At 40.4% G+C, this 24,129-nt stretch overlaps 1 protein-coding gene across 4 annotated transcripts; it reads left to right on the forward strand.

Moving 5' to 3' along the window:
- The first annotated feature begins 1,004 nt into the window (after positions 1-1,004).
- On the forward strand, positions 1,005-23,832 carry ARHGAP11A (Rho GTPase activating protein 11A). Of its 4 annotated transcripts, none has more exons than XM_083744454.1 (12): positions 1,005-1,478; positions 4,321-4,391; positions 5,464-5,560; positions 5,823-6,076; positions 7,547-7,707; positions 7,944-8,093; positions 13,995-14,069; positions 14,720-14,887; positions 15,366-15,501; positions 16,081-16,186; positions 17,652-17,799; positions 21,297-23,832. In XM_083744454.1, exons 1-12 carry the CDS (start codon positions 1,341-1,343, stop codon positions 22,793-22,795), a joined length of 3,003 nt encoding a protein of 1,000 aa, XP_083600580.1. In that variant the 5' UTR covers positions 1,005-1,340; the 3' UTR covers positions 22,796-23,832. The 4 variants fall into 4 exon arrangements, with proteins under 4 accessions (XP_083600580.1, XP_083600581.1, XP_083600583.1 ...); XM_083744455.1 differs by having other exon boundaries at positions 7,944-8,087; XM_083744457.1 differs by lacking the exon at positions 13,995-14,069 and having other exon boundaries at positions 1,007-1,478; positions 7,944-8,087.
- Positions 23,833-24,129: the final 297 nt, after the last annotated feature.

Below are 24,129 nucleotides of genomic sequence, written 5' to 3' on the forward strand. Positions count from 1 at the left end.
AGATATGTGTTAATTGTCACCTCCCTCATTAGGCCAGTATGTCCAGACTCTAAAATTTCCAAACTGCACTGCTGACTGGCCTTGGTTACTATGCACCTTGACTTGAGTGTGTGTGCAATAAGCTGTTTCCCTTCAGGCAGCAAAATATTTTAGGCCTGCCCTGGATGACTCCAGGTTTTAGTGTTATGAGAAGGAGAAACACTTCAATATGAGGATAACTTTCTCTCTCTGCTTCCTTCCTCCAAATGCAGTATGGCAAAAATAATATTCAGCAGTTTGTTTCTTCCGCTGCTAGAGCAGGAAACATGGCTTGGGTCATTTTTAAAAAATGTCCCTAAATCAATGTTTTAATATAATGAAAGCTGCGCGAGAAAAGAACATAAACATTTGCCCTTGCTGCTTTTTTGTAGTTTGGGAGCTGGGAGGAAGGAATGATGACACAATGTTACTAAATCACAGCTATCATTACTTTATTGATTATGCAAATGATGAGGCACATGGTAGAACAGTACCCATAGTTTACAGCACAATTTGGCATACATGAAGTATATATTTTGGTTTATTTTCCCCTTCTCACCTCCCTCCCCCTTCCTATAAATTCTGTTATTGATACAAAATAAGCAATACACATAACTACTATACTGTACATAATTTCTTATCTGTAAGAAGTTTGGTATATACACTTGGATACAACTTTGTTAATACATCCAGAAAAAAATATTTGAGTGTTTATTTTTATTTTTATGTATTTGTTGTGTGTCATGTGCTCTAAAGTAAACAAAGATACATAATCAACCCAACCATGTTAAACAGTTAAAAGATGAAAATGAATAAAAACTTCGTTGCAAAAAATAAATAAATCACAGCTATAATAAAAGTTCTCTCGCCCCCCCCCCCCGTTATCTCCCGTTGCCTCTAACGATGTGGGGAAATGGTCTATAACAAGCTTCCAAATCAAAGGCTAGTCAGTCTTTACGTTCTTGTGTCTATGTTTGCTTTATTTTTGAAGTGCGAGGACCCTTTAGCTGACCACGCGAACCGCCTGAATTTCACGAATCCTGAATGGGAAAGCTTCGGAAAGAGAAGCCGACGCTCGACAGTGACACGTTGCTATTCCCCCCCTCCATTCCCACCGCAACCGCCAATATTCTAGTCGCCGTGGCCTCGAGCGAAGGCTGCCAGCAACCATACCTGGCGTTTGCCGAGGCACGTCCTTCGGCGCCAGCCGTTAGGGGTCTTGTGATTTCGAACAGGGAAACGAGCCAATCGGAGAGGAGGAGGGGCAGGGAGGCGCTCAGTTTGAGGCGAGACGGCGAAGAGCAGCGGCGACGGCGACTGGGATGGAGGCCTTGGAAAGCCGCGGAAGAGGGTTGGCGAAGCTGGCGGTGCAGCAGCAGCTCCGAGCCGCTTATGGGATCAAGGTGAAGAACCGGCCAGCGAAAGGGAAGCCCTTGCCCGCCGCCGCCGGGGAGGGGAAGGTGAGTGGAGTCGGGGGAAAGGGGCTGAGGCGAGGCGGCGGAGGCAGCCAACCGGGGACCCCTGGAGGACTCGGAGCAGGGAAGCCCGAGGCTTGGAGCTCCCTCTCGCCGCCCGGTTTGCAGGCGACTCGGGGCCCCTCGCAGCTTTTCCGCTGCCCGGCTGCTGGGCGGGAGGCGAGAAGAAAGGCAGGGGGGGGGGGGGAGTCTGACCAGGTAGCTGAGCCTTGTGCCACCACGTCCACCATTCCGATAATAATAATAATAATAATAATAATAATAATAATAATAATAATAATAATATATTACTTATACTCCGCCCATCCAGCCACTCTGGGCAAAGGTGCGCTAATGTCAATCAAAAACAAAAGCACTGGGTTGAGAAGGCGCTCTTAGAAGGCGACCCGCTTGACTATTGGGGGGGGGGCGCCTTTTAAAAAAAAGCTAGATTTGCTGTGCAGACTTCTAGGTCCTTACTCAGGCTGCCTCATCTTTTTGAAAACGTAGGAAGCTTCTTCACACTGAATTATTGGACTCCCTGGTTGTTTAGTATTGACTCTTCAAAAGTTTAGGATCCAAGATCCGCATATAAGCCCAAACGGGTATTTTGTGGGGAGGGACTTTATTTATTTATTTATTTAAACCATGCAACTTCGCAACTCTGGTTGCGATTACTGTAATTCAGGCTGCAGCCCGGTGGAGAGAACGTACCAGCAGTTGAGATCAAACATCAGACTGACAGGGGCTCTTGATTTCCAGGCAGGAGTCTTTCCCAGCCCTTCCTGGAGATGCCAGGGACTTGCTGTGGCCTTATTAAAAATGATGGGTTGCATGAGGTGGGCAGTCAGATCCTATGCATTTTTACACAAAAGTAAAGCCAACTGTGTTCAATATGGTCAATTGTGAAGTATGTCCCATTAAAGCCAGTGGGTGTTGCTTCTGAGTAGCCATGCTTTTGGATTGTGCTGCAAGGTGTGCTTTCTTTATTTTCTTGCATAGGCCAAGGGATATAATGTTCCCTTTTCTCAAACTTCAGAAATAGCAAACCTTAGAAATAGGCTATAGTGAGGATGTTTTGATTCAGTGAGGACTTGTCTTGCAGGCATAATAGTGGGCTTCTTTCTTCCTCAATATGAGTGAGAAGAAATTGCAGTTCAGCAAGGCAACAAAAGACCTCTGTTACATAAATAGTAGTGTTTTTACTCCCAGTAACTATGTATGGAGCGCTTCCGTCGCTTTCTTTTTAGGAAGCAGTAAGACTAGATGATGTGGCTTTATTCTTGTACATAAACATAACTACACAAGAGCCCATTTCATCAGACTCGTCATATATGGAGTGTTATCCAGAGTTGGCAAGTATATGCACATACATTTGTGCATAGGAGGGTGGATTAGCTGTGAGACCACAGGCAATGATTTTAAAAATACAGAATAAGAGCTGCATTAAAACTTAAATGTATGCAACTGATTGTAGTGACCATTCACAAAAGATGGATGTGCACTCATAGAGGGATAACTGTTAATATCAATACTGCTTTGTATTGATTTAAGCTGCCCTGTGATCTTCGGATGAAGGGCAGTATATAAATTTAATTTGTGAATGGTCACTGTAATTAGTTATATACATTTATACTTTAATGCAGTTATCACTGTATTTCTTGCAACACAGTTACCTTGATTTTATTATGCAGCCATCTAAAGTACTTTTGAGTGGCCACCTTAATTAATTTACACAACTTTTAGCTTTAATGTAATTATCGCTGTCTGGTGTTTTTCACTGAGCTCTGATCTCAAAAATTCCACCCCCCCTTCTCTGCTCCCATTTCCTACCAACCCAGGATAAAATCCCTTCTTCTGATGAAATAAGCTCAAGCCTGTGATAAGAAGTTGTTGCTGTTGTTGTTGTTAGTTTTTAAGGTGCCACAGGATTCATTATGTGTTTGCTGCAGTATAGCTACTCATAAGGAAAGTATCATAAGGATGTGCCTTTAGGTTCCTCATGAACACATAGACACAAGTAAAGGTTTTCTTTCAGTTCTGGTTAGAGCATAGAGTAAAAAATGGATTTTTTTAACCCTATTTTGTGCTATTGCGTATACTTCTCTCTTTAATAAATCATCCCATCCCACCTTACTTCCAGTAGTGCAGCCCTCATCTTTAAAAGAGCAACTTAAATTATTTGAAAGACACTTAGATTGAGGCCAGTCTAGATGGCTCATGTTACAAAAATGCAAACATTTCAACTTCCATGTCAAAATAGAGCTAGTACAGGGGTCCCTGTTATGCTTCATTTTAAGGCGAAGATAAAATTTGTGCTCTGGAGCAAAGGTAAATGAGCATGCAGTTACATTCGCTTGAATGAGTAAGAATGCATGTATATAAGGATCAGGTATTGTGTGATTAGATAAGAATACTATCTGTGGTCCTGTCTTAGGCTGAAAAACGCGTAGTTTTTTCATCCGATGAAACAAGCTGTAAGATACAAAGTTTGTATTGTACTAAATCAGTATTCAGTAAGGCATACCTTATGGAATTTATTTCCTCTTGATTTTCCACTTTAAAATATTAAATTATGTAAATCACTATCATAGGGTAGAATGGAAGCAATGATTTGTGTTTGCAGTTGTGCACAATAATTTCAGAAATGTTTACATCACAAAAAGCTCTTTTAGACAGGTCTGTTGGCATTAGAGAGTCCCTTTGCATCCAGTACAGAGTAAGTGCAACTAATTCCTTGATGAAAGTGCTGTACATGCACTTCAAAAAATATTAAGACAAGATTAAAAGTGCACTACTTCTGTGTTCTGCTACTTGTTGAAAAAAGTTGTTTTGTTTTGTTTCTTAGGGCAAAATATTTGGAATAGCTCTTCATGAATTACCTCATCAAGATGTGCCTGAATATGATCGGATACCTTGGTAAGCAAAACCTATAATATAGCAGACATAAGGCATAATTAGGTCTTCATGCAGTTTATTCTGGTAGAAACATAAAAGTGAATCTGGGGAGAGAATAATTCATGCGATCAACTCCTGAAATTTGTTTCTGTTCCCCACCCCACAAATGGTTGGTCCCAAGGAAGGAAAGTTCTTCATACTGATGAGGGGAAAGGAAATTGCAACATTCCCATGATCACACCAGCAGGCGTACAATGACCTTTTGTCCTGATAGAAGGGAGATCGTATGCTTTTCTAGTAGAGCATTGTGAAACAGTGCTGTTTGAAATTGTGTAACTGCAGGTGGTGAAAAGCAATTGCAATAGATAACATTTGGGGAGAAAAACTATTTTTTCATTTACAAGCTATTGATCAGAAGCACAAGGAAGATGCAGGACAGCTGAACTGATTAAATCTTGAACTGCCCTGCTTAACCCCACTTTTGTGCCTCCAAATTCCAGGGTCTGGGCTTAGTGTTTGTGTTTCCACAGCCTTTCTCCCCCTCCCCCCCACTTTTTGTTTCTTACTCTGCCAGAATTATCAGTCTATCAAATTCTCTCTGCCAATTTGTATCCTCCCCCCCCCCCCAAAAGGCAGCTTGACACAACTGTTTCAAATATATATTCAAAAGAAGGAAACAGTCTCCAGGGTCCAAGTCAAATTGTTACTAAATCTCCATGGCTGTAATGCCTCTTTGTCTCCCATACACAAAAATGTCCCTTGCAGAAACTGTCCGCAGAAATCAGACACTGACTTCCTTTTTGGCTTCCTTTTCGCCAAATCAGTCAATTTAAACCTAATTTTTTTATATAAAGCTTTGTTTGGGTTTTACCTCTAATTGGAAGATCTGCTGCTTCTGGTGACAGTGTGTGGCTTTTGTCAATAGAGTGAGTTGGAGCCTTGAGCAGACTCAAGCCCCTTCCCTTTCCCCCGTGCGCAAAATGATGTTACTTTCTGATATATATCAGTATGGACATAATTTAATATTTCTTTGCTTGCAAAGATTGAATTCTTAATGCCAAACACACTGATTGTTTTTCGTTTTTTCCTTTAGCTTCTTAGTTGAGGCATGTAAATATTTAGAAGAACACATTGGCACCGAAGGGCTCTTCAGAATATCCGGATCAGTTGTTCGCATAAAAGCATTAAAGGTACAGTACAACTGTCTTTCTCAGTCTGTCTTTCTAAGTAAAGTGCCTAACAATACTAGCTATGCATTGTACAAAATTAAAAATAAGGCAGGTTCTGCCTACACTTCCATAACCACTTAAAGTAAATGGTTAACATTATCTGTGCCAATATGCCTTCAAATATCTCAACATTTCTTACAAATGCCTGTATGGTCTTCCATCCAGTTCTGTGCTTTTTCACTATGGCAATGTCAGTTTTAAAACTTATTTATTTTATTTTTAGGGTAAACTGGATCAAGGTGAAAACTGCCTGTCAACTGCTCAGCCCTGTGATGTTGCAGGGCTTCTGAAGCAGTTTTTCAGAGAACTGCCTGAGCCCATTCTCCCAAGTGACCTGCAAGAAGCTCTCATCAAAGCCCAACAATTGGGCAACGAGGAGAAGCATTCTGCCACACTGCTACTTTCCTGTCTTATGAATGACAGAATAATCAATATACTCAGATATTTTTTCATGTTTCTCAAAAAAGTGTCTCTAAGGTAAGTTGTGCTTACTATTGGTCCTCTGTTCTTGGAATAGCACTAAAATGTTTCACATCATAGGAGTGCAGTTTTTGTTCCTTGCCTTTTATTTAATTTAGTAGGATATCTTTTCTTGCCACTGAACAGGTAGCTAGAAAAACACACACGTGCGTGCGCTATTTTTAAAGAATAAAAACAAATCTCAGGGGGTCTTCCACAAACAAAAATAAATATGCAGATATATGAAGCAGTATAATCTCCACCCCAATCATCTGTTCCCATACCAATGATTGCCATGTAGAGGAGTTCCTTCCTAATATCAACCCAGTTTCTAAACAACTACACTAATATAAGGCTAAACATTCACTTGCCCTTTGGGTCATAACCTGTAGTTTAGAAAAGAAAGATATATCAAATATAAAAGTACTAACTTAAAGCATGCTCATATATGCAGTACTCCCCAAAAAATAAAGTGAGGAATAAAAAACTGCACTGAAATTATTAGACTAACTGTTAGCAGATGGGAATATCCCCTCCCCCAAAAACTTGATCTTTCTATAAAACTATTCTGCAACCTGTATGCTTAGATTTCATGAAATACTTTTATTTCACTTCTCATGAGTGCTCACAGAGCTTAGGTGTCTTGCCTTGTCTACAAAATAATAATATCTAATTTTAACCAAATGAACCTTGCTTCTTCCCCCTTACCAATGCAGGAACCAGCTCTTAAATAATAATTGCTGAATGGCTGTATCACTCCATCAGAGTGTTCCATCAGAACAGTATACTCAAATGCCCCACCCATTTCTTTTCCCTTGGTCATGCTGCTTACTCTGAATTTCCCTTTGTGTCTCTTCCTCCCTACCCCGGTGCTTCCCCAAATCCAATAGGGAATGTTGAAAATGGTCCCTTCTTAATCCCATGTCAATATGAGATAATTAACAGCAATAGTTAAATTTGGGAAAGCATGGCGTAGGTTCCAAAGTAGCTCCCACATGACTTGAAGTGCTTTTTTATGTTTTTCTCCTTGCCCAAGATGGCTGCAAGCTTGAGGAATCAGAATCTTGTGCTGCTTAGGATAAGCTAGTTGTAGAAGGTCTAGAAAATAGCTGTATTAACGAGCCAATGCTCAAGAGCTCTTCAAGTGCAGTGCTGACTAGCCGTTTGTGCAGGGGAAATAATAATTGCCTGCAGTCTTAAAATCAGAAATTGTATACAGTCATACCTCATGTTATGTTTGCTTCATGTTAACATTTTTTCAGGTTACATCCCGCGGCGACCCGGAAGTACTGGAAAGGGTTACTTCCGGGTTTCGCCGCTCGCACATGCACAGAAGCAACAAATCGCGCTGCGCAGATACGGCACTTCAGGTTGCGGGCTTTTCATGTTGCGAACAGGCCTCTGGAACGGATCCTGTTCGCAACCAAATGTACCACTGTACTAGTATCAAACTTCTGATGCCGTTCTCTTTTTGGTTTTCTTTTCCAGATCTGCTGAGAACAAAATGAGCAGTAGCAACCTGGCAGTTATCTTTGTTCCAAACCTCTTGCAATCAAATGAAGCTGACAAGATGTCGGCTCATACAGAGAGAAAGCTTCGTTTGCAGGCGGCAGTTCTGCAGACGCTTATTGATCATGCAGAAAAAATAGGTACGGTGATAATTTTGTGTGACATAGAAATTTTTAGCAGTTGTGATATTCCTTACATGGGCAGCTCCTGGGTTGGGCGCATCTGAATGATGCGCAATTGCGAACATGCGCACGGCACTGGACCCAGAAGTAGTGCCCCCAAAGTCATAAAGACATCATGAAAAGGGACAGGGATGGAATGGGCTTATGGAATGGAATCCCTGCATAACATGCATAGCAATTGTTCCCTAATTCAGGGCATGTACCAAAGTTCATCCTGGAAAAGATACCTACTATGCTTGGCATTGATGATCCTGTCTCCACTCCTTCACGGCAAGAATATGAAGAAAGTGAAGGTGAAACTCCAAGTGAACCCACAAGAAGGAGGAGGAGCATGGGAGGTGAGTGTGCTTCCCTTTGCACTTACCTGTAACCAGTGGCGTAGCGTGGGTTGTCAGCACCCGGGGCAAGGCAAGTAATTTGCGCCCCCTAACCCATGGATTTTAGCAGGGGCAGAGAGCTGCAAGTGCGAGCGCCCCCCCCCGATGTTGCGCCCGGTGCGGCCGGCCCCCCCTGCAGCCCCCACGCTACGCCACTGCCTGTAACAAGGGGAAAGTAGCTATACGAGAATCTTCAAATTGCTAAACTAAAGGGGAAAGTATACTTACATTTAATGTTAATGATAAGAATGCTTAATTTCAATGAGCCGTGTATGTGGAATGTTTTTTGATTCTGGGAGCAGGTTGCTTAACAATTGATCTATGGATATATATTTAGACCACACACCTATAAATCAATATGTGTACTGCTTTGGTGTTTTTGTCCAAAAGTGGTTTCTAGTCTACCTTATGAGCAATTTGAATTAGTAGGAAATAGTTGGACAGGAATAGAGCATTTAATTTGTCCTTGGCCAATAAGTAGCGCGCTGTTTTTTTTTTTGTTTTTTTTTTTTTAAGGAGCACACTTTTGCATCTATTTATCAGTATTGATTTGTAGACTCATAATTCTGTGTCCTCTATCAGGTGGCAAGGGAAATTTGATTATTTGGCTATAGATAATAGAAAAGCTAGCTGCTCTTGAAACCTTAACTGTGTTGCCCTTAGTGACCTAAGGGCACTTGACCTTGAGATTGCAATCTACATATGCAACAGATTGCAGATTTATCAGTGAACATGGTAAATATGATGTAAGATCTTCACTATTTCTTATTTTACGTATATATGGGCAAACCTTTAGCACTAGTGAGCAGTTGCACTAGAAATAGTGCTATTTCTATATCTGAGTTTTAGATATAAGCTGATGTGATGTTGATCTTTAGCACATGATTACTTACTATGGCCTGATTCACAAAATGCTAAGCTAAACTATGGCATACTGTGAATAAACAAAAAACGGTTCTTGGATCAAAGATCATGACTAGCTGCTGTAGCTAAGCATGGCTTAACTTAGTATAATCTCTGTATCCAGGCTTGTGGTTGTCTCACTCCAAGCAAACCAAGCTGCAACCAAGGTTTGTTTTTGGTTTACCATTTGTGGTTAATCTTAGGAAAACAAGCCCAGCTTTGGAAGTAACAGGGTAAACCATGGCTTAGCCTTGGATAGTGTGGTGGCAGCAGCCAGGGTAGAGCACAGGAATCATGATTTTTGTTCCAGTAACCTGCTAGTTTGCACTAAGCCATAGATTGGCTTGTTATTAGTAGTAGTAGCAGTAGTAGCAGCAGTATTTAAGTCTGTCTGTCTGTCTGTCTGTCTGTCTGTCTTTATTTATTTATTTATTTATTTATTTATTTATTTCCCACCACATGGTCCTAGGGCAGGTCTCAGCAAATCTAAAGATAAAATATTAAAAACAGTTTGAAACAATTGCATGCAAATTATGTACAAACTGGACCTGTGTATTGAGTTTGTGATTTTTTTTATATTTGCCTTTTCCCTATGTTCATTCTGTTTAATTTAATATTTTTGAAAAGTATTAACTGTGCAAAGAAAATTCTATGTCTCATTTTGCTGGGATCTCAAATTGTTATGGAAGGATTATTTAACACTTGGGTCATTTTAACCCATTTCTTTGCAGGGAGCTTACTTTCCAGCCTTGCTGGGCAGATTAAAGGGAGGGAATCCAAGTGGAAGAAAATTATCCTGGGTCTTCCAGCTAACCTTAAGAAAAAAAAACTTTTAAAAAGTTTATTGAAGGGCGGCGGGGCCTAACAACATTGTGCTTCATAGTTTGCCATGGGCAACATACAACCCACAGAGTGGAACTCTCATTTGTCCAAGGCAGGATCATGTAACTAGGCTGCTTTATTTGTCCTCTGCTTCTGTTTTCGTCCCTGCCTTTACCCAAAGCAGAGTTCCTCCTCTACTTTAGAGCTCAGACCTATGTACTTTTCCTTAATTCTTCTTCCTCTCCCGTCCCCAGTTCTCCTGCACTAAATTTCCCCCTGCAGTGTGTACTTCTCCCTTAAGTAGCTGAGGAGTACATGTGGGGAAATGCTTTCCTTTCCTTTTGTCCCTTACTGCAACCTTCACCTCCTGCTTGGGCCTGTGGCACCACTCAAGAAACTCCTATACAGTGGTACTTTGGTTCTCGAACTTAATCTGTTCCGGGAGTCCGTTCAACTCCCGAAACCATTCAAAAACCAAGGCACGGCTTCCAGTTGGCTGCAGGAGCTTCCTGCACTCAATCGGAAGCCGCGTTGGGGCATTCAGCATCCCAAAAAAGTTCACAAACTGGAACACTCGCTTCTGGGTTTGTGGCATTCGGGAGCCGATTTCTTCAAGAGCTAAGCCATTTGACTACCAAGGTACCACTGTACCTTCAAAAAGGGACAGTTCATCCATTTAAAAGTTCTCCTTTTTTTATTAGAAAAAGAATTCATTCAAAGTTTCAAAGATTCTCTCACAGCTGATATTAAGGAGTTTAGTTCTGAGTGTCCAACCCTCCTACAAGTGTTCAAGCTGCTTTTCCTCAACTTCATCTGATTTTCTTCACATCTCAGTCCATCACTATTCCAAGGAAGGAGAAGTTGTCAGTGCTGACCCTAAATCTAGTCAAGCTAAAGTTTCACATGAGCATTTCTGAACACCAGTCTCCTGATCCACATACCACATCCAATAGGAAAAATCTACCCAAATCCAACCTCCCCTGCTATATGGGTCAAAACCTAGAATATTACCTCAGCCAGGATATCTCCTGCCACCATCTCTTCAGAGAGAAAAGAGGGACAGTGAAGTGACAGAGGACTCTTGGAGCTATAAGATGGCTTAATGGTTTTGATTACAGTATTTACTTTATTGACAACAATAATTTCTGCCTTAGGTTTGCATTCTTTTGAGCAGGATCCAGCACATGGCACTTCCAAAGAAGCTTCTCTTCTGCCAGCAACAAAATTTCCTTAGAAGATTTCCCCTATAGGTTTTAGATACTTGAGTCAAAGTGGACCATACATTTAGGCAGCAATAAATTTAACAGTGCGCACAATTACAGCATGAATAGCCTAACATTCCCTTCAGATGTTGTTGGGCTGCAAATCTCATCAGCTTCAGCCAGAATGACCAGTGGCCAGGAATGATGGGAGTTGGCATCCAGCGACATCTGGAGGGTACCACATTGGCCATCTGTACATTAGAGCAACAAGCCCCATAATAGCCCTGCTGTCAGGGTTGGAATGGAATTGTGATGCCCCCTTCCAGGAAGGGGCAAAAAAAGAAATTTGATTTGACCTTAAAGAGGGTTATGAGGCCCTGGCTTTTCCCATAAGGGCAGCTTCTATCCTCATAGCAAGAGCCAGCCATTTGTAGTTCAAGCACTTAACTCCAGTTCCAGACTTTGACTAGATAAGCTACACAGGGACCACCCCGCAATTATCTAGATTGATGCCACAATAGATGTGTTAATTTTTCACCAGAGCCATTGTGGTTGGTGTTGTAACTAGAATGTCAACATGGCTAAAACACTGGAATGTAGAATTGGCATCCCAAAGTAATCTAGCTTTAGTCCCCTTTAAAGAAGCTGGCCTCCTTGGAGAGGAAGCACTGAAGGAGGTTTTAGCAGAGACACAAGGATTTACAGTCTGTTTCCAGAAGAGATAGTCCTTTTCCTTTTGTCAAGACTCCAGGAGCAGCAAACCTTTTCGGCACTGTCATTCCTCAGAAACCAGAGCTTCACAACTTAAACCAAGCCAGACAAGCACTATTGTGACATCCAGATCCCGGTGGGGAGTGGCTCCATTCTCCATTTTGTAATGCACAGTACATGATAGAACTTGTTTGACTGTCTTGAGACAGTGTCTGCTCATCCCCAACCTCCATGTCCATTCAGAAATGTTGAATGATAAAAGCAGGCATCACCCAGTTATTGGAGAAAGAGGCAAAGGAACTTGTTACCCCAGAAAAGTGATTCTAATCTTTGTGCTTCCTACTGAGCCTCAAGTACCTGACCTCATCAGGTTAGCTTCCACCCCCAGGGCCATGCAGGACCTCTGGAACATTTGTACAAATATGTTTTTTCTCAAATTTCCTCAATGGCTATCTTTAACCATCCCGTAGGATAGTGATCACCTGTATGTTCTGGGGTGATCACCTGTATGTTCTGGGGTCTCTTATCCCTCTCACCAGTGAGGATTCTCAGAATCTGGCAAGTGATCTCTCCACTTTGAAGATCCATAGCGAAACAAGCATCAAAATTCTTGCTTTTACCTAACCAGGCATGCAACAAGGTCTTGGGCAAAATGGCCTCAAGCAAGAAGCCTAAGTGCTTCTCTTCTTTCAGCGCCAAACCTTTGGGTTCATATCCTCATCCAAAGAGATTCATCAGAGGGGCTTTCTTAATCTGCCTGCCCACCAGTTTCCTTCCTGGCAATTAAACATGAACTTTTATGCTTTATCTCACCTGCTGTTTGAACTCCTTAAGGCAGTTCCATTTTATCTAACCTTGCTCAAAGCCACCTTCATCACCATAAGCAAGATTCATCTGAGCCCAGTTCCTTATCAGTTAACAAGAACCTCTGAATCTTCTGTAAGGCTAGAGTTATTCTGAGAACTGATCAGTCTTCATCTGAAGGTTGACAACATGTTCCACATATCCCAAGAGTTAATTTCCCCCTCTTTTGTCCCAATTCTAGTCATTCTCAGGAGCATCCTTTGCATAACCTAGACATTAGGCAGACCCTTGAGTTACTCATTTAAAGAGCAGGGGCCTTTAGATAATCTTATCAGCTGTTCCTTTTTATTCTGTGACCCTGGTCATAGGAGGGGATGAGAAGTGACTGGCTTCACTGTAGCACACTGAATCAAGGCCCACATAACATTGGCCTATGAATACCAGTGCTTACCCACTCCATTGTGCATTACTGATATCTCCATTTTAATGAGCCACTATTAAGATAGGTCTATACATGCAAGAAGAGTTCTCCAGAACCTACTACTTCCTGACTAGACAGCCACCTTTATTTCTGCCTGCTCTTTGTCTATCTATAGCTTTTATATGTCTCTCAAAATGGATTCCTCCCATGCCACACTGAGAATGGAACATCAGTTTCTTTCCTTGAATATTCCTTCTTGTTTGGCAATGTAGAGATATCCATTGCCACACTCAAGTTGTGGCATTATTTTATTCAAGTAGCTGTTTGCTTGCATGCATGAAAACTCCCAATCGAAGTTTGTTTGTGGCAGGCTTTTTCCTTTCCCTACTACTATATGGCTGCCCCCACCCACCCACTTTTCTTATCTAAACCTAATGTTTCTTACGAGATCCCTTCTGCTTGGACATGGTGCCGAACTGGAGGAGGAGCCAGAAGGGGAGGGAGAGGATAATCAAATTGCCTAGTCACAAGTCCCTGCCTTGGCTGAATGAAAGAGATACAGCTTACATAGTCACTGTCTCCACAGGCAAAACATGAACCTTCATGGTAAGGAACCCAAATCTTGTAACTGAATACTTTTAAAGGTTCTAGTGAAGTGTTTCTGAATACCATTTTCCATTTAATGGGGCTGGCATAAATGTGCTAACCTAAGAGGTAGGACCTTAGAGCGAAACAAGTACTTATTTCAACAGTTGTATGCATCTTCGTCAGCACGACTGGGATTCATTGTGCTGAAACAGTAATTTTTTTAAGGATCAGCTTGGTAATGGCACATAACAATTTTGACAAATTGGGTTTCAGCTTAAACAGAAGTACAAAAATTGATGCATCATTAAGAAGCTATCCTTTCTCTTTTTTAATAACAAAAATCACTTTATATTTAGAAATTGAGCAATATAAAATTCCTAGTAAAAGCTTGATTGCTTGGTGTGTCTTCAATTTCAGATATTGTTAGTGGAGCTCTGAATAAACTTAAATCTAACAGAACCCCCTCCACTACACCACAGAAAGACAGGCATGGTAGGTATAGTGCATTTGCATGAAGCACTTCGTACCTCATCCTCAAGACTTGTGCATTTTATAACAAGACTGTGCTCGGATAGGGTGCTGCAGATTACTATAACAAGTCTGTAAAACTGGCTTGCTTGCCCTTGCCGTTGCACTTGCACTGATTGTAATGGTCTGAGTTTCAGAGTTAAAAACTGGGCTGCTTTTTGCTACTGCATACTGGGGCTTAGATGCCATTGATATGCTATCCATCAATGCAAATTACTAAAGAACCTCTCTTAACTTGGATACATTTTCCTTCAGAAACATTGCTTTTCTCCTAAATAAATTTTGCCAGTGAGATATCCTTGTCTAACATTGCAAAGAGTGCATGGCTTTAAATGTTTGTCATCTGCAAGGGGAGATGAGACTTTCTAAAAGTTATGGGGGGGGGGGGAGGCAGGAATTTACTAACCGCAGGAGGAAGTAAGCAACCACTTAAAAATGTTTCCTATCTGTATTTTCTATTAACCTATTATTTCACCTATAAAAAATGTGAGTGCCAGACCTGCTCTAGCTACTAGTGCAAATACCAAGTTCCACTGTTTCAACTGTACAGCAGTTTTATCTTGTTGCTGTCTGCCATTTTAAAGCTTTTATTTCATCTGTTGTTTTCTTTACAGTCTTTTCATCAGTGACTCCAGTGATACTTACTCCAAATTTTAAACGTAAATGTCCAGCTGATTCCTCTCAAGGTTTCTCTAACAAGAAAAGGCGATCTATCAGGCATAACTTGGCTCTTGAATTGCTACCAAGTAGCCTTTTTAGCGTTGGATCAACACCTGGTTCAGGTAAAGTAATGATTATTTAAATATTTTCTCCAACCTAATCAGTTCAGAATTCTGTCCCTCATGGTAACCCTCTTTGCCTTACAAAACTGTAGAGTTACTGCAGTCAAACATGGCTACATAAAGATGACTGTTTTGCATTTATTGTTTATGTTCCTAATTGTACTTGCATTATGAGCCCTCTCATGCATTGGGCTAAGTTATGGATTGGTGCCCATGGGAGACAAATCAGCTTCCGTAACATATGTATGAAAAAGCATATAAAGGAGAGTGGATGGGTTAAGTCCCAAGAGAGACGTTCTATCTTCAATAACTGATTTGAAAACAGTTAAATACACAATTTCTTGAACAACTTTAATGAGAACTTACAAATTTTCAGTGAAAAATGGAGACCCAGATCATAGGTTTTTAAAAGGGGAAATAATTTTGTAGTTATTTTAACAATAGATCATTTAAACACTTCTCTCTAACCTATTCACAGCTCATTTTGAAACAAGCCCTAATGTATCTCTTGACGCACCTCCGAGTTCTGTGTCTATCTCAGTCAGTAGTGAAAAGCACCTGCCTAGTGTAGGAAGTCGAAGAAGCAAAAGAATTGCCAGCAAAAAAGTACATAGGTAAGTTTGTCAGAAGATTGGCATTACAGGAACAGAGGGGGAAATTTTCTAGATTAAATACAATTTCTAAGTGAAATGAGTTAAAAGAACCAAGGTCACAGAATTCAGTTAAAAACTAGAGTTTATATTTTGGCTCCCATCCTCTCAGTGCATCATCAAATGTATTTTCAAATCATTTAATGGGGTAGAACTTTGTACAGTCTTTCACACCGTCTCCCACAATAGGTATAAATGGCCTGTTTTATGCTTAAGGAGTGGTTACTGTGTTGGAGCCAAACTTAATCTGTAAATGGAAGGACCTTCTATCAACATAAGGCTTTTATCCACCACATTATTCACTGGGGTCTCTCAACTCTCCAGAGCAGATTTTTGAAGAGCACAAAGGGAACTTGCAAAAGCTGCTTCCTGCACCCTTTTTTGCCAGTAGCAGTACCCCTGGAGTGAAACTCTACTTGGGAAGCTCCCACTGGCAGAAGCAAAGTCTGGATCCAAGCCAAATTATGTACATTATTAGACTTAAAACCTAGGGTATTTGAGTTCAGGACAATGTGTACTCAGCTTATTTCTGATTCCTTTCAGGGTTGAGTCTGGAAAAATGGGTTGCTTTTCTCCTAAGGTTAGTCGGAAAGAAATGGTGCGCAGGTCATTGCGATTAAAGTTCATTCTGGGAAGGAGCAGCAAAGAGGTACTATTTAACATCTCTTGTTATTGTATTAGACTCTTAAGAGAAGTGTTTACTTTCAGTCTTGTGGAGCTTTCAGTTAATTGTTGCAACTGTAGAGAATTTTTTTAACATTAACCGATTTTAAAATGCTTTTAAAGTAATCAAATATTTCCATGACCCATAAATTCAGGCTGTTGGTATGTGTTTTTATATTACTGATTTATTGGTTTTCTGTTGAGTTTTTGTCTTCGTGATATTGTGCAGTACTTTGAGATTAAAAAAAATATTAAGTACCATATTTTTCGCACCATAGGGCACACCAGACCATAGGGTGCACCCAGTTTTTAGGGGGGGAAATCAAGGAAAAAAATCTTCCCCCCCCAGCCCCAAAGAGCAGCGTACAGGCTGCGCACAACCTCTCCTTGCTGGAGGGGTTGCGCGCGGCTATGGCACAAGCCAAGGCAGCGAGCAGGATGGATCCCGCTCGCTGTTTTGGCTTCCGCTTTAGCCCCGTGCAGCCTCTCCTTGCCGGGAGACGCTGCGCAGGGCTTTCCTGGGAGGTGGGGGGATTCCCTCACCTCTCACAAAAGCCCGCAGAAGCCGCGCAACCCCTTTAAAGAGATCGCGGCTTCTCCTGGCTTTTCTGGGAGGTGGGAGAAGGGACTGATGTGGCCAGTCAGTCCCTTCTCCCTCCTGTGGAAAAGCCAGCAAGAGCGCACGGAGCTTGTGTGCGGCTCTTGGGGGCTTTTCCCGCCTGCCTCCCCCCTGCAATCGCGCACACATTTTCCCTTGCTTTTTAGGAGGGAAAAAGTGTGTCCTATGGTGCGAAAAATACGGTATTTATAAATGATTTTAAGTAAACAAACTGCATTCTCTGTGCAGATATGCATTGGAACTGAAGCAGGGAGCCCATCTCTCTTGATGACTTGTGATCTTGTTCCAATTGTAATCTCTAGTTTCCAAAAGCCTTTCCCAGGCTACAGTATTTGTATTTTAGGTTGTTTTTAATAAGTAAGTAAGTAAACAAACAAACAAACAAATAAGGGGCTGAAATCCATATGATGGAGAATGTTTGGCAAATGTCACAAATTCTAAATACTCCATGCTGAAGTCCGTGGAGGTCTGTACTACTGCCATTTCTCTGTCCCTTGTTCACCTACTCAGCTAGCTCCAAATAGCTGATCCCTGTTTGTGTTCCTCTTCTACAGCTGCTTGATGTCTATCTCTTGCCATTTGCAGCTTTTTCTCAGTTGTAGTCAGTTATTCCTATAGACTTTGGATTGTGGTGCTACCATGAATTCCCACTGCAACACACTAATTTTTTCCATTCACATGACAGACTTAACATTGCAAGCTTTTCATTGCATTCCTTGTTTAAATATATAGTACAGCAGCATCTTTAAATTCTGATTCTTTCCTTAAGTTGTAAAAGCAGTAAAGCATTTGTGCTGTCTACATAAAATAAACTTTTTTTTATCCTAAAAAGAATACTGCAGTGGAACATCTGCCTAGCAACAGATCTGAAAATGTTGGTCGTCGACTTGCAAATCAACAAAATGTTGAAAGTGGGATGAATCATGGAAAGACAGCTGCATTTTTAAGCCCATGTGTTGGTGAATATATAACAAAAAAAGGTAAATTTGGTTTACCCTCTAAGTGTCAAATGTTGCTTTCTATATTAGAAATAAAATTACCAAGCATGTCTGAAACAGGTATGGCATTCCAATCATGATACCAGTTTCAGACAATTTGAGATATTGCCCAGCCTAGTTGGGTCTGGTGCTTTATAGCTTGTTCACTGCTCAGCCCTGATTTCAAATGATATGAAGTGTCCTAGTTTGCTGATGACACCTAATTCCTTGGAGCAGTAAACGGGTTGGCAACTCTTATAGGGACTCTTGCTTTCTGATCTTCAAACAGGTAGATACTATTCGGGCTGAATGCTAAAGTCACAGATTTTTATTGGCTGTTTGATCTTTAGAGAAGGAGCTGAGATGAACTAAGCTGATCTTGGGCACACGTGTTCTGAAAGAATGCTGAGAGCAGTATTAGTGTGGATCAAGACAGCAGCATGGTGTGCATGCACTTTCTGTTTTCCTAAAGAGAAGCTGATAGTAACATCTATAAGGTGGAGTAGGGCAGTCCACAGACCAAAATGAACACACATATTTATGAGCACAAGTGATTATTTTTCTGGAGCATCATATCTCGCATTTGGTATAAAAGAAGTAACCATAACAAATCATATGGTCATTCTTGGTGCTTAAATGAATCTTGTTCCCCCTTCCTTCCTGAAACCTGAAATAGCACCAGAGATTGAGGTAGCGACCACCAGTTCAATACCCATTGTTGTGTTCCCAAAGTTAGGAAAAACATAAGTGTGGTATGTCTATTCCTTCTGCATTTTTTCTTGGACGTGGTGTCACCCGTGATCGCATGGTAGAAAGTTTTACTTTATACAGGCAAACAGGCAAATGTGTTATTCAGATGTCAGCAGCCTTGAGCTGTGGACACATCTGGAATTTTCTGAGAGTGCTGTGGGTACCAACCTCTCTGATTACTTCTCTCCCCACTCCAGACAAAAAAGAAAAACACAACATCATTATTTTTTGCTTTTCCAATGGGTCTGGGTAAAAAGTCGAACCAAATAGAATTGCAGCAGATCTTGAATTTTCATCATTTTACACAAGTCCCGTCCCCAAATTCAATTGTCAAATAAAAGCTTAGGATGGTGGACTACACAGAAAAATTGCAGATCCAGTTCTTGCCAGCACCAGAAGAACATTGATCCAAGGCACAGATTCTCATGCGTTTTGTGGTCTTCCTATGTAACTCTCACACAAATCATGGAATATATATGTGGACCCAGAGATTACCTATTAGTTGATGGTGGTTTTGAACAGATCCCTTGTAAAGAGTTTGCAGATGATAAGCATTTGTACCACATATCCATGTTTTTGTGCTATGGCAACACTGGAAAGCAATGGGTTTTCGTGGTTCAACCATGAAATGGGATGTGGGGAACCCAAGAATAAACTTGAATTTTAAAAGGATGTGTTTTACTGTGTGCACACATGCACATGAGCTATCTCCTGACACTTGTGACATTGCACTTTTTACCTACTGGCCACTCCATTTTCCTTTCCTCAAGCCTCTCAGATTGCTTCCCTTTCCCTAGAGTGGCTGGGGAAGCCCAGCCAGATGGGCGGGGTATAAATAATAAAATTATTATTTTTTTTTTATAAAGATATTTATTAGGGTTTTTTATAAAAAATACAAAAATAATAAACAACATTCCTTTTGTCTTAACAAATTTTCAAACCTTTTTGGACTTCCTCACGTTTCCCGTTCACACTTACATTGTCAATACATTTTTCCAAGCAAATTATCATGTAATTTATAGTCGCTTTTTAAAATTATAAATAACAATTCTTCAGCAATTTTTGTTTTCTAAAATCTCACTTATCTTCCAGTTCAAATCCAGATTAGTGATGGCCAATTTTTTGTAATCAAGCACCCTTCTTAACATTCCACCAAATTACAATATTTTTGTAAATAAATCTTAAATTTCCTCCAGTCTTCTTCAATCTTTTCTTCTCCCAAGTCTCGGATTCTGTCGGTCATTTCCGCCAGTTGCATATAGTCCATCAGCTGCATCTGCCATTCTTCCAGTGTGGGTAAATCTTGAGTTTTCCAGTTCTTAGCGATAAGTATCCTTGCTGCCGTTGTAGCATCCATAAAGAATGTTCGGTCCTTCTTTAACACCTTCTGGCCGACTATACCCAGGAGGAAGGCCTCTGGTTTCTTAGTGAAAGTATACTTAAATACTTTTTTCAGCTCGTTATATATCATTTCCCAGAAGGCCTTCACTTTCGGGCAAGTCCACCAGAGGTGAAAGAATGTTCCTTCATTTTCCTTACATTTCCAACATTTATTTTCGGACAAGTGGTATATTTTAGCAAGTTTAACAGGGGTCATGTACCATCTATATATCATTTTCATTACATTTTCCTTCAGAGCATTACATGCAGTGAAGTTCAGCCCAGTGGTCCACAACCTTTCCCAGTCTTCAAACATAATATTATACCCAATGTCCTGTGCCCATCTTATCATAGCAGATTTAACCATTTCATCTTGTGTGTTCCATTTCAACAGCAAGTTATACATTCTTGATAATATCTTACTCTTTGGTTCTAACAGTTCTGTCTCTAACTTCGATTTTTCCACCTGGAATCCTAACTTTTTGTCATTTTTAAAAACTTCTTTAATCTGAGCATAATGTAACCAGTCTAACACTTTACCCTTCATTTTCTCCAAACTCTGCAATTTCCAATTGTCACCATCTTTTTCTAATATTTCCCAATACTTTGGCCAATTGGCCTCCATATTGAGTCTCTTCCGGGCCTTAGCCTCCAGAGGTGAAAGCCACCTTGGGGTTTTGTTTTCCAACAAGTCTTTGTATTTTGTCCAGACATTAAATACAGCTTTCCTGACAATATGGTTCTTAAAGGCCTTATTGGTCTTGACTTTATCATACCATAGATATGCATGCCAACCAAATGCATTGTTAAAATCTTCCAGATCCAACACATCCGTGTCTTCAAGAAGTAGCCAGTCCTTGAGCCAGCAGAAAGCTGCTGCTTCATAGTACAGCTTTAAGTCCGGCAGGGCAAAGCCACCTCTTTCTTTCGCATCAGTTAGTATCTTAAACTTAATTCTAGGCTTTTTGCCCTGCCAGACAAATTTAGAAATATCTCTCTGCCACTTCCTGAAGCACTCCGTCTTATCCACAAATAATTATTATTATTATTTCCATACTACCTCAATGATTACTTTGCTTTCTGTTTAGCTGCTGGTCAGATCCTGATTTCAGCCTTGAAAAGCAGGTATAGCTGAAAGAGCATCACTTCTGCCTTCAACTCTATGTACTTTTCAAGGGAGAAAAAAAGGCAACCCCCATTTTACCTCATGATTAAGAATGCAGTGAGCAGGTGCCAAAGTCCTTAATGGCACTACTGCAACAAGAAGTATCACATTTGCGATCCCAAGTGGTTTCAGTGTAAATTTAATCAGCAAGGTTATAACTTTCTGATATACTTACTGTGTGTGTGTGTGTGGTTTTTTTTTAAAGATTCCAAAAACATCAGCAAGTCAGAGGAACACTTGCAAATTGAAAACCAACATAATGAAACAACCTACCGAATGTCCTGGACCGGCCCCAGTACTGCAGGATCTGAGAAGACTAGCAATAGGGCTGCTGCTTTAATGGCATGTCGTGAAGCAGAAACCTCTTTTTCTGAGCCTCTTCTTACAACTAGAATACCACCAATCATTCCTGTTAAGTCAAGACCCACTGATGCAAGTTCTGAACAGGAAAGCAAAAAACAACAAACTTCTTTTTGTGAGGATGAAAATGATTTGACTGCAGACACTTTATTGAAAATTAAGACAGCATTTTCTGAATCAGGAAGCAACCTTCATAATTTATTTGAAACTGAGCCTTCAAAATTAAATTTAACACAAGGTACAGCATGCTTTTCAGAACTCAATCTAGAGCTCTCTAAAGCCCAAGCTCAGAAACTGACAAATGTAGAACAGAAGACGCCATTCATAGGTTCTGCGAATAAATCAAACGTCTCCGACAAACGTCTGCCAAATATGGATCAAGTCAAAGCTGTAGACAGTTCCCTCTTCCCAAACAATACAGAGACTAATCTTCCAGTCCATGATCTTAGCAAAAGTGAGGGATCCATAAAAAAGGAGCACTTGACCATAATGACATCTCCAGAGATGCATTTAAATAGCACAAACACCCTGAAAAATGAGACATTGGAATCGGATGAAAAAACCGATGAAGAATTTAGATACTGTTACTCAGAAATTAAAGAATGTCTTGAAAAAGGGGAGTTTCTTTCTCAGTTGCCAGAAGATGGCGACAGAAACAATACATGTTATCTACACATGGAAACTATTGAGAAATCTACATTTTCCCCTCCAGGAAAGGTTGCTGACCATATACATTGGTTCAACAAACTTTCATTAAATGAGCCATGTTCTGCAACCAAAGCCAAATCACCACTTAAGTTTCAACGTACGCCTGTCCGTCAGTCAGTACGGAGAATGAACTCCCTCTTAGAGGCTAACAAGCCGTCAGTTGCTTGTGGATTAATAAAAGCTGGCAATGACTGTCCTTCTCTTGTTAAATCAGTGAGTTTTGAAACCGCATTGCCGTCCTACATGGAAAATACCTCTAGTACATCTACAGCTTCTCTGCTTTCTTCTGAATCAACCTGCAAGCAAGAGTCTACTTGCAATCGGTATTCTCTGCCTTCCAAATCCTGCCCACAACAAATACATCCATTACAGCAAGCCAGCAGGCCTGGTACAACCTGCAAAGAGACACTGACTACCAGTCATCAATCCAAGTCAGTCCTTGAGGACCTAACTAATCACGAAGCACCAAAAGCTGTTGTAAAAACGAACACAAATGTAAATATTCCGGTTGCTACACCTGACAAATGTGATTTCAGAAGAAAATTGTCAGAAAAGAAGGTTCGCTATAGAGGGTCTCCAAAGAACCCAATAGCCACAACCAAACTCCTTCCAGTTGTTAAACCTCTTGACTTATAGGTTAAACAACCCAATTCCTGGCATGTTTCCTGTAGACTTCAGTGGTCTTTCTATTTAGGATTGTAGCCAAAGTCTCTTGTTTATCTTAAACTATCAATCTGCTTCTTTATTTTATTTTTTTAAAAATCTGTCATTTTTGTTTTTAAAAAGGATTCTTTCTTGAATTGAGAGGAAATGTAAGCTGCAACTGAAACTTGAATAAGTTCTGTTGGGTAGTGTTTACCTTGTGGCTTCTAATAAGTATTTGCCTTTCATATTTTGGAGGGGGTGGGGAAGCTTGAAAATGCTGCTGGTTACGGTTAATTCAGTTTTCAAAAATTACGAACAATCTGTTTTTAGTTGATCCTGTAGTGTGAGAAGTTTAAAATTGCATTTGTAAGGAAGTGCATTCCTCACTTGCAAGGTATAACACTGTGTTTGCAAGTCTTGGTTCACAGTCTTGAGTCTCACAATATAGTTAGTTCTTACAGCATTTTAAGTGTCTGTAAGGTTTATATTGGGTACTGGTGCTCAGGTAAAAGCAGCTGTTAAGAAGCTCACAGCTTGTCTACTGATCGGAGGTGCATTTTTTTGTTGACTCAAACAAATAGCCACCAAATAAAAACATTGGCAAGTTAAGCAACTATGTAATTGTAGGTGGATGCACACAGAGGATGCTAGCACAATTTACTGTAAATATTCCAATGCTGCTGGATGCACATTATTTTCTAACTGCAAATTGGGGGGAGGGGATATACGCAAAAGAACTTGCAGGTCTTAATTTCTTTTCTTAAAGTAATGTGGTACAGCAAACCACATGATTAAAAATAATGAAATATACCTATTATGTCACCGCAATAAAACTGCATAGAGCCATACTGTTCATTTGCACAGATATTTTGCTCTGTCTGCTGTAATATTGAAACTGTTCAGTTCTGTTTATAGTACATAAATTATTTAAACTTGAAGTTGATTTTTATTTAGCTTTTCTATGTAATTTGATTTGTGATAGTGCTAAATTTATTTTTTCCAAAATAAAAAAACTTTTTTTTCTTTAATGTGTGTGTGGTTCTTGATTCATGGCCCATTCTTCATTTGCTGTGCTTGTGTGTTTCGATGTATAATATTAGCTGCTGCTTTTCTAGCCCCACCCAAGTTAAGTATCTCCATTCTTATATAGTACTGCTTACAATTAGGTTTGTTCAGTCCTTTTTTTCTTAAAAAAAGTTTAGGGGTATTCTCATTTTGATTAAAGAAAATCACCATTTTATAGTTCAGATCACGAAAAATAAATACAGTAAATGGACAAAAGTACAAAGATTCACAAAATGTTTAGGGCTATGCGTACCCCCAGA

The sequence above is a fragment of the Podarcis gaigeae genome (assembly GCF_964106915.1).
Source record: "Podarcis gaigeae genome assembly, chromosome: 1".
Lineage (NCBI taxonomy): Eukaryota > Metazoa > Chordata > Lepidosauria > Squamata > Lacertidae > Podarcis > Podarcis gaigeae.